Source organism: Trachurus japonicus, chromosome 13 (genome assembly GCF_045865225.1).
Source record: "Trachurus japonicus isolate A0001 chromosome 13, Traja_1.0".
Lineage (NCBI taxonomy): Eukaryota > Metazoa > Chordata > Actinopteri > Carangiformes > Carangidae > Trachurus > Trachurus japonicus.
Window position 1 is genome coordinate 40,758,675 of NC_140919.1, and position 16,692 is coordinate 40,775,366.

General features: G+C 44.9%; 1 protein-coding gene and 1 pseudogene across 1 annotated transcript; both read right to left on the minus strand.

Annotated features, from left to right (window-relative positions):
• Window positions 1-8,826: 8,826 nt before the first annotated feature.
• Window positions 8,827-9,215, minus strand: LOC146976647 (leucine-rich repeat-containing protein 39 pseudogene; annotated as a pseudogene).
• Window positions 9,216-14,677: 5,462 nt separating this feature from the next.
• On the minus strand, window positions 14,678-16,182 carry LOC146976648 (lipoamide acyltransferase component of branched-chain alpha-keto acid dehydrogenase complex, mitochondrial-like). The gene is made up of 3 exons (XM_085794545.1): window positions 15,970-16,182; window positions 15,810-15,881; window positions 14,678-14,952 (listed from the first exon to the last, which is right to left on the minus strand). The coding sequence occupies exons 1-3, from the start codon at window positions 16,135-16,137 to the stop codon at window positions 14,785-14,787; spliced, it is 408 nt and encodes a 135-aa protein (XP_085650671.1). The 5' UTR covers window positions 16,138-16,182; the 3' UTR covers window positions 14,678-14,784.
• Window positions 16,183-16,692: the final 510 nt, after the last annotated feature.

The window sequence follows — 16,692 nt, forward strand, 5'->3', positions numbered from 1 at the left end:
TTATAACGAACAATGGAACTGTGTATTTTTTTAGGGGCTATTTGTAGATCATACAACCCCACTTTTAAAAAAATGCTACTATCCTTTAAGTGCATCTTTCAGTCAATAATTTGTTTTACTCATAAGTCGACTCCTATCCGGCCCCTGGTCCGTACCTGGTCAGGGAGGTGGTCCAGCTCCCGGTTCATGGCCAGCTCCAGTCTCTCCAGACTCTCACAGCCGCTCAGCTCCTCGGGAACCACCTGCACTCGGTTGTAGCTCAGCATCAGCTCTCGGAGCCGCGTCAACATCCCTGAGACCAGAACCAGAACCAGGAGGACACATGGTGAGACCGGCTACAGGGTCGGTCTTTGACCTGTCGGAGGTAGGCTACTGACCGATCTGTTTGGGGATTTCAGAGACGCCGTTGCGGGACAGATCGAGCACCAGGAGGTTCTGGAAGCTGGAGATGAAGTGAGGGATCTTCTGCAGTCCGGTCCGGTGGAGCTGCCACTCCTGGACCTGGTTGAGCTGGACCAGACAGCCCGGTAGGACCTGCAGAGACAAACACTCACATCAGACCAACGGCGTCATTTATGATATAAAAAAACAACAAAATTACTGGATTAATCAAACAATAATCGATTAATTATCAACTAGTTTGATAATCTAATTATCAGTTTGAGTAGTTTCTTAAGAACAAAAGTCCAAATTCTCTGATTCCAGCTTCTTCAATGTGAATATTTCTGGTTTCTTTGTTCCTTTATGACAATAAACTGAGTCTCTCTTTGGTTTGTGGACAAAACAAGACATTTGAGGACGATGTCGTCTGGTGGTTTGGGAAACACTGGTTGATGTTTTTCAACATTTTTTTAACATTTTATTGACCAAACAACTAATTGGTTAATGGTTTAAATAATCGACAGATTAATCAATAATGAAAATTATCCTTAATTGCAGCCCTACCAAAAAGTAACTGAGTTAGTAACTGAATTACTACATAATAAAAGTAACAATTGCGTTGCTTTTTTAAATATAAAATGCTGAAATATGTCAAATTACTTGAACTCATCCCCGTAACCTCCCTCCCAACTCTGGAGTTGGTTCGTTCCAGATACATGTTTTTTTTTTCTACTACCGTAGTTGGTTTATGGACTGAAAAAAAAAAGTCAAACGTACACTTTAACAGATGTATTATTATTTTATGATGGGACTTCTTGAGTCAAGTAATGGTGCATTTTATTGTCAGTAACGGTAACGGCGTTATAGCGGGGGAAAGGTAACTTTTTTGATTACCTGTCACTGAAAAAGTAGTGTTGTTAGTTACACCGTTATTTTATGATGTGATATTCCCTGGTCATGATTGGTCTAGCCCATATTCTAATACGGAAATTGTAGATGCTTCCGTGTGAGTTCAATGATCACACCGTGTCTCTTCAGACTGTAGTTTTATTGAAACTCCGGGAGCATGGAGAGATAAACTTGCACTCCGCCTAGCAGGCATAACCAACCGAACCCCGATAACCCAAACACCCACAAATACACACAGAGGTGGCGCGACCCCTACTGGGCGCAACGGGGATCATCATGAATGATCTACATCCCTTTCCTTAAGCTCACATCCCAAACATAAATGATTGAGCACTGGATAATGAAAACACTGTAAACATTTATAATATTACACTTTTAGCAATAACTTAAGCTGCACTTGGATGAACTGGAAACAATCCAATATTGAATGAAATATGAATGAATATATAATAACCACGAAATTCCAAGGAGTTCTTAACCTGAAAGACATGCACAATGAATTATGATTACTTGGTCAAGCAATTACTCATCCTAACCATAGTGCGAAATACGGGGGGGTTTGGGGGGGTCGGACCCCCCCGATTAACCCCTTGAGACCCCCTGAAAGACTCAAAAGCAAAATCTGAGGGGGGTCTCAATCTTGTCAAAAAAAAAAATAATATAATATAATACAATAATTGTATTGTGGTCAATTAAATGTGTTTAAGATCACCATGTCCAGTATTCATAATTCAAAAAATTTATTCGTTTAACATTAAGCTGAACCATGTCACCTGCGCATTATGCAAATTAGCCATGTGCGCCAGCCCAGCGCAGGAGTCGAGCCCACTCGCTATCAGAACAGAGGATCCCGTTCCTCTCCCACCCTCTGCCGAAGAAAGTGAAGTTGAGGCCGAGTGCTCTGAAGACGTAGCCGCAGCCCCTGCTGCTAGCACTGGTGATTGGCCGCTTTTCTTTTTTTTTTTTTTTTTTACACCTAAGCAGGTGGGGTAATGGAAATACCGCAACCCTTGGCTTGACATTAAGGCAGGAAAATAACTTAAGGTAAGAGGCTAGCCTCAAACCCTTCAGGGGTCCGCCCGCTATTCAGACATCCCGCTATTCCGACATGTCACTATTTAGACATCCCGCTATTACGACATCCCTCTATCTAGACATGCCGGTAGTCCGACACTTTTTGATACCGCTATTCCGACACGTCTTTTTTATTTTTATTTTATTTTTATTTTTTTACAGCTGCGATACCCAGGCGCGTCTCTCTCTCTCTCTTTTCTTTTCAGCATGTCTATCACTGGTTTGATGAGGGAGTGATGTTCTTAATCTCAACAACTCAACTATCAAGTCACAAACAAAACTGACACACATGATAAACAAACAGAACTATGCTGCAGTTTGTTTGTCAAGTTAACCTGTGACCTTCAGCACCACGGACAGCGCGGTGGATGAGCCGCGGAGCTGCAGCTGTGAGCGTCTGGGCTCTGGGCTTATGGCCTGGGGCCTTATTTATCAAAACTGTAAGTAAGCAGTGTAAAACTGCTGCTACTAAATTTTTTGCTTAGGCCTACGGAGAAAAGACAGCCCAAAATATTTACACCTTTTTCAGATCTATCAAACTGTGCGTGCACAACTCTGCACCTCAACTTTGATAACTGGATCCAAGAATGGTGCGCAGTTGCGCACGTGAACACACCTCCGTCCCGGAATGCCTAGACAACCATATGGTCAGCACGTGCATATTAATTAGCCATGTGCGCTCTGTGGAGCGACAACAAAGTGACAACGAAGACAACGGGCGGAGGGAGGGGAGAGAAAGCTAGATACATGGCATCGGGCAATAAATCAGGCAAAAACCTCCCAAATCTCAACAAAAGGGAGCAGAAAAAAGAATAATCTTATGTAATCTGCCCCTTTATTCCAGACAATCTTTTTTTCTTCTTTTACCTATGTTAAAACGATGTAAAGCAGCAGGATAAACTCAGGTGACAGAATAATAACAGTCTCACAGTCAGCAGTAGCTGCAGATCAGTGTGCGCTGCTGTGTGCTGTGTGTTTTTAAACTTGGAGGGTTTGTTTTTTCTTCTCTAATAGGCCTATGTATTTGTGTATGAGAAACAGTGTCTCAGATGAAAAAATAAAAATAAATCAGAAGGACACGTCTGACTATAACGTAATCAATCAATGTCGGAAAAGCGGAATGTTTGAAAAATAGTAAAGTGCCGCTACTCCGACAATGAAAAAAAAAAATGTCGGAATAGTGGGATGCTTAAAAAATTATGTTAATGCCGCTATTCCGACAATTAGAAGTCAATGTCGAAATAGCGGCATGTCTGAATAGCAGCATGTAACCCCTGCTTCAGCATACTATGGCCTGAACCCCCAGTGGTGTTGTTTGGCCAGGCGCCTGTTGTGAGCTATTTGTCTGTGCTTTTTCAATTTTTATGATGGCCCGTTATACGAATGTGATTTGTGGATGTGTTCAATGCTGTGTTTAAACGTATTTGCTAGATGGATGGTTAGATAAGGCTACATGATCGGTCATAGTTGCAGGCTGAGGATCTCGTCGTGCACATAATTGCACGTCAGTCTCCGATCTCCAGATTTATACAGTTGGTTGTTATTCGAGTGCACGAGTTTGGTGTCTTTCATTCATTTTAATTGTTGTATTTTATTTATTGTCTATTCGTTTCTGCATTGCCCTGATCGCGCGCCAGTCTCCTATACCTGGCATTTATTCATTGTTCAAGTGCGCCAGTGTGGTGCCAATTATTGTCTTTTATTTATTTGAATTATCGTCTATTTATCGTCAATTACTTTCTGCATTGTAATGCACAACTTTGCCTCTCCTTTTTAGGCTATAGGCTAATTTTCTTGGCTTATTGTAATGTTATAGTCCTACTTTATAAAAAGAAAAAAAAAATAACGGTATTGCGCAACAATCGCGAGTTAGGGACCCCCCCGAATATTGATGGGTATTTCGCACACTGATCCTAACCATACATGAACAACTGCACGAGGATTCTTTTTTTTTTTTTTCATTACATGTATTTAGGATTTGGTCTGCAGATGCGACCTGAACGTGTTGTGTAGTATGTACTGCTGTTGTCTGTGGGCAAATGTGTAGTGCATGTTACCTGGGAGGGGGATGCTTGTTCTGATTGTGTGATGTTTGCATCTGGTGTGTGTGTGTGAGGGGCATTGTCCACAGGGTGATGACTGGTGGCGAGTGAGTCTTGATCTTCTGAGTGGAGCTGTGGTGGTTGCTCTGCCACAGGAAGAATGTGTCGTCGGTTCCTCCTGTATGTCCTCCCGTTTGACTGGATGACATATGAGCGGGGCTCCTTGCTCCTCTCCCTCACAATTCCCAGCTGATCATATCCTTTGGGTGTTTGCATGCGGACCACCTGTCCTTCTGTTAAAGGCTGCAGTGGATGACTTGACTTGTCATGCTGGTGTTTCAGACTGAGCCTTTTGTTGAGGAGCTGGGCCCTGACTTGCTGGCTGCTTTTAGGTGTTGGTTGCAGCAGTTCGGTGCAGACAGGAACGGCTGTGCGAGTTTGACGCGACATCAGGCGCTCTGCCGGGGAGCCCAGCGTTGAATCCCGGGGGATGTTTCTGAGATTCAGGATGCTGAGGAAGACGTCTGACCCATCTCTGTGAGACTTTTCCATCACCTCTTTGGCACTGCGCACTGCTCTCTCTGCGAGCCCGTTCGATTGTGGGAATTCAGGGCTGCTGGTGGTGTGGATGAAATCCCATTGTTTGGCAAAGTTCTTGAAATGCTGACTGGTGTATTGTCTCGCATTGTCAGAGATGAGAATGTGTGGCGTGCCATGGACTGAAAAGTGTCTCTTTAGTTTGGAGATCACAGCTGATGATGTTAGCTGATGGAGCAGGTCGACCTCAAACCAGCCAGAATATGAGTCCACGAGCACTTGATAGTGTTTGCCGTGCCACTCAAACATGTCTGTGGCCACGATGGACCACGGGAGATCTGGAACAGGGTGGAGTTGCAACGGTTCCTTTTGCTGGTGTGACTTGGTGCTATTACACACAGCGCAGGTCAGTAGCTCTTGAGTGATGTCTTTAGACATTGCAGGCCAGAATACAATGCCTCTGGCTCTGCGTTTGGTCGCTTCAATGCCTGGGTGGCCTCTGTGAGTTATGGTGATGTACTCTTTGCGCAGAGAGCGCGGGATGACTGCTTTGTGGCCTTTCATGATAACACCATCATCCACAGTGAGTTCGTCCCTGTAGGGAAAGAAGGGAACGATGGCGGGCTTGAGATGGCTTTCTCTGGCAGGCCATCCTTTCCTGATGACCGTACAGAGGGCTTGCAGTTCTTCATCCTCTGAGGTGTGCTGCCTGAGTTCATCCAGGCGAGCTGTGGAGATGTAACTTACTGACATGACCTCATAGGCTTCCTCCACATCCAGGCTCTGGGAAGCTTGGGCACACGGAGCTCTGGAGAGTGTATCAGCCAAATACATGTGTTTACCTCTTTTGTACACTAGGCTGATGTCAAAGCTCTGCAGGCGAAGTAGCATCCGCTGGAGACGAGCAGGGGCAGTGTGAATGGGCTTTTTTAATATTGTCACTAAGGGCTGATGATCAGTCTCCACAACGATGGACTTTCCATACACATAGTCTTTGAATTTTGTACAGCCAAACACCACAGCCAGGAGCTCTCTCTCTATCTGTGCGTATCGCGTCTCCGTGTCTGTGATAGTGCGTGAGGCGAACGCAACAGGCTTGCCGTTTTGCATGCACGCTGCTCCGAGCCCGTAGCATGAAGCGTCGCAGGTGAGAGTGACTGGTTTCTTGACATCATAGTATGCCAATACTGGTGGGTTAGCAAGGCATGACTTCAGGCGATCAAAAGCCTCTTGATGCTGCCGGAGCCAACACCACTCAGTGTCCTTGTGTATCAGTGTTCTCAGTGGAGCTGTGATGTCACTGAAATTGGGAATGTATTTCGCCAGGTAGTTTCCCATGGCCAGGAAACGTTGCAATGATGTGACATCAGTGGGGACTGGCATGCTGGTGATGGCAGCAGTTTTGGCAGGGTCAGCTTTGAGGCCCTGGCTTGTGAAGATGTGGCCTACATACCCCACTTGATCCAGGCGAAACCTGCATTTCTCAGGATTGAGCTTGAGGTTGACCTCTTTCACCCTCTCAAGTACTTTTTTTAGGTTGGCGTCGTGTTCAGCCATGTCGCGGCCTCCGATGATGATATCATCGACGATGACGGAGCATGGGTAGCCGGTGAAGAGCTGCTCCATTGTTCGCTGAAACACCTCACTAGCAGAGTTAATGCCAAAGGGCATGCGCAGGAATCTGTAGCGCCCAAATGGAGTACTGAACGTTGTCAACATTGAAGATTTCCTGTCGAGACAGATCTGCCAGAAGGAGTTCTTAGCGTCCAGGACAGAGAATACTGCAGCCCCGGACATCTGGACTGCCACCTCCTCAACACAGCGCATAGGGTGATGAGGTCTTTTGAGTGCTGTGTTGAGGTCCTTTGGATTGATGCAGAGCCTTATTTCTTGCTTGTTTTTCTTATGTGCTACCACCATCGAGGAAACCCAGTCTGTGGGCTCTGTGACAGGTGTTATGACACCTATGCTTTGCATGCGATCCAGCTCTGCTTTAACTCTGTCTTGCATTGCTACAGGTATGCGGTGAGCTGGTCGGACCACGGGTTGTATGTTGGGATCCAGTGTCATCGAATACGTGACTGGAAGCTTTCCGAGTTCATCGTTGAAAACATCTTTGTACTGTCTGAGAGTCTGTGTTCTGAAATCCGCATTGCTGTCCATGGTAACGAGGTGAACATCAGGACTCATCCTGACGATTCCCATATCCACACATGCCCGAAATCCAAGCAATGGCTGCACATCTGAGTCCACTATGAAGAAGGGTATCGTGTAATGCTGCTCGTTCAGACTGCATGACAGTGTAGCGAGGCCCGTTGTTTCAATCCTGGTGCCTCCATAAGCAACAAGGTTAGCAGCAGTCTTCAGCAGGGTAACTTCCTCCCCTTTAGACACTTGTGCAAAAGTCTTTTGGGAAAGCACATTACACTTCGCTCCAGTGTCCACTTTTAGCTCGGTAGTTTTACCATTTAGTTTTACAGTGACAAATCCTTCATCTTTCTCGCAATCCTGAGAGTTAACACTGTTGATGCTGATGCCATCCACATAAAACGTGTCGTCTTCGTGTGCTGATGGCTGTTCCACTGTCACTTCATGCACTGGCCGCCTGAAAGTCTTTCTTTGTAGCTTATTTTGGTCCCATGACTTTGATTTGCAGCATCCTTTGTAGTGGTTCATCTTATGACACTTATGACACTGCTGTCCATAAGCGGGACACTTCTCTCGTTTAGCAACATGGCTGCCCCCACAATTGCTGCATTTGCTTATGGTTTGAGTTGGTGTCTGGGGCCTGAATTGCTGCCTTTTGTTGTAGGACGGCTTCAGTGCATCCACATTGGTGGCCTGAGTTGCTAATGTCTTACTGTTTTCTTCTGTCATTTCGTGAATGCGACAGACTGAGATAGCTTTGGCAAGAGTTAGTTCACTATCCCTCAGCAGAGATTTTCTCAAAGAGTCACTGGTGATGCCACACACAATGCGGTCACAGATAAGTTCATCAGTTAAATCTCCGAAGTGGCAACTTTTAGCTTTTATCCTCAGATCACTGATGTATGATTCGATGCTCTCACCTTGTTTTTGATTCCGTGAATGAAATCTGTGTCTGTCCATTGTCCGGTTGCTTTGAGGATTGCACATTTCCCTGAACTTCCTCTTCAGGCAGTCCGGATCCTCTCTGGACTCTCCCGGGGTGACCACTGCTCCGCCGTCCCCGGGCGCACGCACCTCAGCCGCATAAACGAAAGAGCGTTCACGGTCGATGGCCTCCGGGCCGGCGAGGTTGAGAAGAATGTAAGCCCTTGTCTTTGCCGGCTTGTCCGGGTGCGCTGCAGCAATAAAAATATCATACTCCCTTTCAAAAATTCGCCAGCTCTCGGCAACGTTGTCGTCAAAAACAACAGGGTCTGGCCGGCGAGAACCCTCCGCCATGACGGTCAGCAAAACAAAAATGTCCACGGCTAGCTAGTTAGCGTAGCCCGAAGCATCAGGTCCGTAGAGGAGAAAAGTCCAACAAGTTACTCACAGGCGAAAAGTTCGTCGCTGCTGTCTTCTGACACCATGTAGATGCTTCCGTGTGAGTTCAATGATCACACCGTGTCTCTTCAGACTGTAGTTTTATTGAAACTCCGGGAGCATGGAGAGATAAACTTGCACTCCGCCTAGCAGGCATAACCAACCGAACCCCGATAACCCAAACACCCACAAATACACACAGAGGTGGCGCGACCCCTACTGGGCGCAACGGGGATCATCATGAATGATCTACAGAAATGACAAAATAAAGAGGCAAATAAGCCTTGTCCTTTTATCAAAGTTAATGATTTTGCACTTTTCCACGCATACGCTGACTTTTTTGCTTTAAAAAATCCCTATACAGACAGATATCTTAACCTCCCCCCCAAATGTTTAACCCTAAGCTAGGCCCCTGCATCAGACCGAAGACTGGACCAGGACAATAATCTGATACCTTCCACTCCTCCTGCTCGATGCGGAGCACCAGCCGTCCGTCCTCGGTCTGCAGCTTCTGTCTGAGTCGAGCCAGAAGGGCCCGGTCCTCCCAGACCCCCAGGCTGAGTCTGGAGCGCCGCTCGGTGCCGCTCCTCCTCCTCTGCTGCTCCTCCTCGTCCTGCTCCTCCCTCCTCCTCTTGATCCGGGTCTCCCACAGAGCTCTGACCGAGCTGATGGAGCCGCACACCGCCACGCCCCCCACCATGGTCACCACGACGACGACGACGTCACAGCGCCGCACGGGGGGACAGGCGAGATGACCTCTGACCTCTGAGCTGCAGCCTCGCTCTCCTCCTGATCATCCTGTCGTTATTGATTATTGATCATTTAAATATCTGGGAGAGTATGAGTGATTCTTAGACTTGAGAAAGTTGATAAAAAGCTTTTATTCTTAAGTTTGAGAGTTGGACTAAATTCCACAAATTCTCAACACTTAAGACTAAAATACTCGAAGACTTGGAAGACTTGGAAGTGAATTCAGTTTACGGCACATAGTACTATGGTAACTCAGCTCTGAGATTATTGATCATCACCAGAGGAACAAATAAAAAACATTTAATTTATTTAATCTAATTTCTATTTTGCTAAATAACTTGAAAAGAAAACAGTTTTTTTAAATTATTTATTTAATTGAGGCCTGTATTTCACCTCATGATGTAATATTTTGTAAAATCTGCCACATTTTGTAATAAACTTCTTGAATGCAATATGTAATAAACTTTGCTGTATTTTGTAATAAGTTGTTGCATTTTGCACAAAATTCTTACATTTTCTATATAAAAAAGTGCAACACTTTTATTTTGTAACTAATGCAATATGTAACAACTTATAACAAAATGCAACAAGGTTTATTACCTATTGCGTTTAAGAATTTTATCACAAAATGTGGCAGATCATTACATCATGAGGTGAATTTTTTTTTGCATTATTACATAATGAATATATCTATATCTTAAATTAGTCTTTGTATATTTATTTTATCCTTTTTACTTTTTAAAATGATTAGGGAGAGATTCACCTATATTTCGTTGTACTTCGTTGCTCGATGACAATAAAGGAAAATAGAAATTTACAATATAACAGAAAATCCTCATTTTGGTGAAATTACAAGTTATTTATTTGATTTGATTTATTTTCCATTTATCTTCACGTTGTCAGTTACACAGAATGAAAAAAAAAGTACATTTACTCTGAGTGTATCTTGTTAGTTGTATTTTCATTAGTGCTGTAGTATTACAGTGCAGTAATATAACAATGTAGTGTTATTGTTGTGTAGTATCACAGTAATGGACTGTTGTGTTACAGTGTTGTGGTACTGTAGTCTAACAGTGTTGTAGAACTACAGTATAATTACAGTAGTATTATCATAGCACCACTGTGTTATTGTAGTACTGTAGTATTACAGTGTTGTATTATCAGAGTACAGCTGTACAGTGTTGTAGTAGTATCACACAGTACCACAGTGTTAGTGTTGTAGTCGGTGAACACTGGTGTCATGTTGTAGTTAGTGTTGTATTACTATAGCTCTGTAGTATTGCAGTACTGTGGTACTCCAGTATAACAGTGAGGTAGTATTATTACAGTGTAGTAGTATTGTATTGCAGTATTATTGTAGTAGTACAGTCTCAGTGTAGCAGCTCTCACCTTGTCTCAGCGCAGCGGCAACAGTCGTCGTCCATGCTGCTGAGAAATTTGACCTCAGATCAGATCAGCTGCTGGTTAATTTTAGTCAGAGTCTCCAGGTCACGTGACCGACAGATACCCCCACCTCTTACCCCCCCTCTTACCCTCTTACCCCCACCTCTTACCCTCTTACCCTCTTACCCCCCCTCCACTCAGAGTCACATGACTGGGCCGGTCCTGGGTCCTGGGAGAGGAGTCGGGGTCTCTCAGCCAATCAGAGCGGAGGACCTCCCACCTCCTCTCTGACCTCTGGAGTTTCTGACCGCGTGTCCTCCTGCACGTTGGGACGTTGTCATGGTGACGGCAGCATCTGGTCCACACACAGCAGCCCTACAGAAGAAGGATGGGATGTAGGAGCTCAGTGCATCATGGGAGTTTGGTGAAAGAAGCTAAAATGAGTCGTAGCAACAAGTAATAAATATTTGTCACATGAAGTAAAGACATTGGCCTTTGGTCAGCCCTAGATATTATGGTATTAAACTACATCTTTTTATTTAACTAGGCTAGTTAAATCACAGTAGCATACTGATGTGTTGAACTTACAGGCTTGTTACTAAGTATGTATTAATTATCATGATAAATAAAACTCAACCTCACACAGCTCCATGTTGTCTCTGTGTGGTGTTCAGGGACAGTCAGGACAGTCTGAGGACAGAGTTTATATTAATGCACCGTGACACAGTGGCAGGTCTCTGTACGTCTTCACCACAGATCACAGATCAGCTGTTCAGCTGGAGGAGGAAAACTCAGCTGTTCTCGGTTCCACCGCGACGTGCGCCTGGCGTTTGTTTTTTCTCTCCATTTATCAAGCTCCGGTAGCGACCCAGGTAAAATACGGGAGGACACCGTGCAGCTTCTTCATTAAATCCAAACAGTCCGACACAGCGACGCAGACGCACTGCTCCTCTTTGACTCTAAAGTCTCAGCAACCGGACTTATACTGAGTCTCCAGACCAGTTGGACCAGTCCCAGCCTGGTCAGATGCGTAGAACTGATGAAGCCTCTTGGATGAAGGTGAAACGTCTTCAGACAAATAACTAAGTCCAGTTGCTTTCGATTTAACCTCCTTTGAAAAAATAAAAATAAAAAATGTTGTAGTGAAAATGATTTTTTTTTTTTTACACGAGTCAAAACGAGCGTCAAATCGCGTATCTCGCGTATCTCGCGTTTGGTCGCGCGTCAAAGCTCGCGCGAAAAAAAAGCGTTCCTCGTGTTTGGTGGGAAGCCCCTTGTGGGTCTTCCCACCAAACACGATGAAAGAGACGAAGACGCGATGGTCCCGTCGCCATAAAAGAATCGCGTGTATTGCGTCGCAAAAAAAAAAGTCGCGTATACCGCGTCGCGCGCCTAATCGCGTCTCGCGCCTAATCACGTCTTTGCGTCACGGCCTTTTACACCGCGGACGTAACGAATAAACGGTGACGGTGTGAACGAACAACATAGAACAGGACCAGACGTGGCGTTGTTTCCTCTTTTCACCGACAGCTCCACTCTCCCTTACTTACACTAACTACTGTTATTGTTGAGGCCAGAGAATTGTGGGATTTGTAGTTTTTGACCAATCGCAGGTTGAGCTCTTTCTGTTTTTGTGATTTTCCCGGTTCACACATGTATTTTTTTTTAGGGGCAAATGCGAGTGAAATGCTCGCCCATGGTGGGCATAAGAACATTTAAGACCTGTCTAAAATTATTTAAGACTTGAACACAATAATTCAACAAATTTAAGACATTTTAAGGCCTAAAATTTAGATTTTCAAATTTTTGACTTTTTAAGACCCCGCGGATACCCTGTAACTATTACCCCTGGCAAAAAATGTATTTAATGAAATTTAATTTAATTTTAATGAAAAACATCTGATACAGGATATAAATCCTTTACATCAGACTCAAATAAATAACAACATACAAAAATTAAACACAAATATACCAACTACATACATAATCACTAAAATACATATAACAGAATAATCCCCAAAAATCTCAATAAAACTACAAAACAAAAACAAGAAAGAGAAAGAGAATTGTATTGTTCTGTATATAATTATATATATATACCGTATATATATATAAAGCAATTAAAAAAATGTTTTTTTCATTGAAAGAGATTACTGTTTCATTTATACTTTGTTGGATTGGCTTTTTGTTTCTTCAGTGTTTTTTAAACAGCCAGAAATGATCTCATCTGGTCTGGCTGTTTAAATAGATTTTAAAAATGCAAATATACAGTACATCAGTCAAATACATTGGGAACATTTCCCCATGTGTTTCAAATTTAAACTTCAAATCTCATTAAATTTGCTAATTGTTGGGAAAAAGTTCTTTAATTGTGAAATAATCAAAACTTTATATATTCTACATTATAAATGTTGTTTATTTGACCAGATAACATTTAATTTAAATCCCATTTTGTTCCTGAATCCACCAAACTGCTGGGATCAGAATAATCCTGATGTTCTGGATCAACGTTTTCCTGATCCGACTAAAAAGCTCTGAACGACACAAACTGATGAAGGTTTGATCCATTTTCAAGATTTGATCTGATCAATGATCCAAAATCCGATCAGTTTTTAACCCTTTGTAACAACTGGGTCCAGGACCAGAAAGTGACTTCTCCCACGTTCTCTGAGGAACCTGAACTCACCACAAACGACTCAGACTTGGTTCACTTCAACTTTATTGAGTTTTTTTTTTTTTCTTTTTTTTTTCTTTTTTCTCGTTTGACCAGGGTTCAGACACTTCACAGTTTATGAGTCGGACCAGAACCAGAACCAGAACCAGGACCAGAACCAGAACCAGAACCAGGAACCAGGTCCAAGAGTCCTGATCCAGATCCACATCCCCAACACAAAACCACGACAGCATCAACAACAACAAACAACAAACATTTCAACACATGAAACAAAACAAAACAAAACAAAATAGACAAAATAAAGGTCAGTATCAAAAAAAAAAAAAAACTACGACACCATCGTTACCCAGCAGCCCAGAGGAAGATGTCGGGACCGGGACCGGGACCAGAACCAGGACCAGGACCAGGACCAGGACCAGGACCAGGACCAGAGCCAGAACCAGAACCAGGACCAGGACCAGGACCAGGACCAGGACCAGAGCCAGAACCAGGACCAGGACCAGGACCAGGACCAGGACCAGGCAGTAACAGTCAGACGGGTCCAGAACCAGAACCAGCAGCAGGTCCACCGGTTCATTTACACACAGTTCAGTCAGTCAGGACCAGATCGGACCAGGACCAGGACCAGGACCAGGACCAGAACCAGAACCAGGTGAAGTTCTGGTCCTGATGATCAGCGGAGACTTTGTGGACCTTTCACAGAGCGGTTGGTCCTGGTTCTGGACTCAGAAAACCACTTTAAACTGGACCAGATCCCAGACGGGTTCATCTGATCTGGATCGAACTGATGGAACTGGACTCTGGTGAACCCGGGTCTCAGGTCTCAGGACCCAGTTCTGCCCCCCCCTCCCCCCCAATCAGACTCTGGTTCTGGATCTCTCTCTCACACACACACACACACACACACACACACACACTGGTTCAGTCTCACTTCCTGTGATTTTCAAATTAAAAGTTTCACCGATTAAAATTATTATTATTAGGATTAATTTTCCAAATAGAAAAAAAACAACAAAACTGGTCCGGTCCAGGATAACAGAGTCCAAACTGATCAATGAACTGATGAATTATTGATGACACACACACACACACACACACACACACCCCCCCCCCCGACCCCCCAGCAAAGAGAATCCAGACCCAGACCACCAGCACCTGAAGAGCTGAACCCTGGTTCAACTTGGACCAAAAACTACAAAAACCTCTAAACCTCCAACCGAGAGAGAGAGAGAGAGAGAGAGAGAGAGTAAGGGGGTGGGTGGGTGAGTGAATGAGTGGTTGTCATGGAAACGACATGATTGACAGGCTGGCCCCTCCCCCGCCGCATCGCGCCGCCGCCGCAACTCGCTCAAAGGCAACAAGGAAATGAGAGAAAAGAAGAAGATGATGATGATGATGAAGGCAGCAGCAGCGGCGGCGGTGGCGATGGCGGCGAAGGGGGAGAGGTGAAGGTGTGTTAGTGTTGGCGGTCCGGTTCCATCCGGTTCCATCCGGTTCCATCCGGTTCCGTCCGGTCGGGTCCGGTCACTTGAGGTCCAGCACCATGCTGGCCGGGTTCTCCAGGTATTCCCGCCACAGGTTGGAGAAGCGGCACATGGTGGCGCCGTCGATGATGCGGTGATCCGCCGACCAGCTGACCGCCATGATGTGAGCCGGGACCACCTGACCGCCGGCGCCGAACCGGGGCAGCACCTGAGAGCACACACACACACACACACACACACACACACACACACACATAGAGCGTTGGAATTAGCATTCGGCCCCAAGTTTTCAAAACAAATGAAGATTTTTTTTCCCGCTATATACATTATAGTTCAACATTTTGTCAAATTGGCCCATTGCCATAATCCCTATAGTCATAGCAGTAGGTTCGTTACCTTTAGTTGTCGGTGCAAGCTATTTTTAGAACGGCGGAGCAGAGCCGTGAGCTGCTCAGAGCTACGCTACGGAGGCTCATTATGGGATTTCTTGGTTTCCCTCATCAAACTCATCAAATACACAATCCAACAACTCCACAACGCTCTGGTGGACAAGTTGTGAGCTGCACATTCACCACGCTATGAGATAATAACACAACGTTACCAGACAGAGTTGTTGTAGAGGGAAATACAGAGACTGTTGATGAAAAACTGTCCCTGAAGGCAACGCGCATCAGCGGTTTTGCATGAATTTCCCTCTACAACAACTCTGTGTGGTAACGTTGTGTTATTATCTCATAGCGTGGTGAATGTGCAGGTCACAACTTGTCCACCAGAGCGTTGTGGAGTTGTTGGATTGTGTATTTGATGAGTTTGATGAGGGAAACCAAGAAATCCCATAATGAGCCTCCGTAGCGTAGCTCTGAGCAGCTCGCAGCTCTGCTCTGGATTATGGCAATGGGCCAATTTGACAAAATGTTGAACTATCCCTTTAAACTCTAATTACCTTTCTTTCTTTTTTTATTATATACCCTGCACACACACACAGGAAGGGGGCGGGGCTTGGCTTATCTAAGTACCTTGACCTCTGTGGTGTGTTCATGGGCCGTGGGAAAGTCTGGAACTCACCTGCATTTTCCCCAGCGCTCCGATGGCGACCTCAGGAGGGAGGATGACTGGTTTGGCGTACGTCCCTCCGATCTACAACACACACACAGAGGAAACAGGTTGTGGTTAGAGCGGGTCTAGAGTCCGTCTCCGTCCTCAGAGCGGCGGCGTCTGGACTCACTGATCCGATGTTGGACAGGGTGAACGTTCCCCCCGTCAGCTCCGACGTTCCCAGCTGCCCCACGGCGCCGAGCGTCTGCAGCCGGTTCAGCTCCTGGGCGATGTCGAACACGCTGAGCAGCTGCACGTTCTTCACGTTGGGCACCAGCAGACCCTGACTCGTGTCCATCGCCAGCCCGATGTTGTGGGACGCCTGAGGGCAAAGAGACACACCAAGGTGATTAGATATAAATGATGTGAAGTAACCGGGTCAGACTGATCCAGACCCAGTGATCTGATCGGATTCTGGGAAACCTGATCAATGACAACTGATTAATGATTATCTGACACATAACAGGTCTGATCTGCTGTTAAAGGGATATTCAGCTACAAATTCAGTTGGGACAGACTTTCAAACCAAGAACTTTTTTATCTGGGCCAGATGTTTTCAGTGACACAAACATACGAAATGTAGAGAAAAAGGGTTATTTTCTGCCTCTGCGCTGGTCTCTAGGGCTGTTTTCGACTAAGGATTTTCATAGTCGAATCTGATTCGTCAGATTTTGCCGTAGTCGACTGATCGTCAAACCTTTTTTTTTTTTTTAGATAGCAGCAAAATCTTATTTGCGACTTTTTCCCGTTTCAAACAAAAGAGCTAAAACACCCCAAAAATATGGTAGGTGTAAAACAAATACCTTTATTTATTTTCCACACTTTGGATGATTTTTAGTAGGCATTGTGAGCC

What these genes read in the sequence shown, in the direction of transcription:
- LOC146976648 (XM_085794545.1), bottom strand. Translation starts at nt 16,137, where the DNA reads ATGGACACGAGTCAGGGTCTGCTGGTGCCCAACGTGAAGAACGTGCAG. An exon ending in CCCTGTCCAACATCGGATCA is followed by an intron (nt 15,882 to 15,969) that starts GTGAGTCCAGAC and finishes TGTGTGTTGTAG; the next exon opens with ATCGGAGGGACGTACGCCAA. An exon ending in GAGCGCTGGGGAAAATGCAG is followed by an intron (nt 14,953 to 15,809) that starts GTGAGTTCCAGA and finishes GTGTGCTCTCAG; the next exon opens with GTGCTGCCCCGGTTCGGCGC.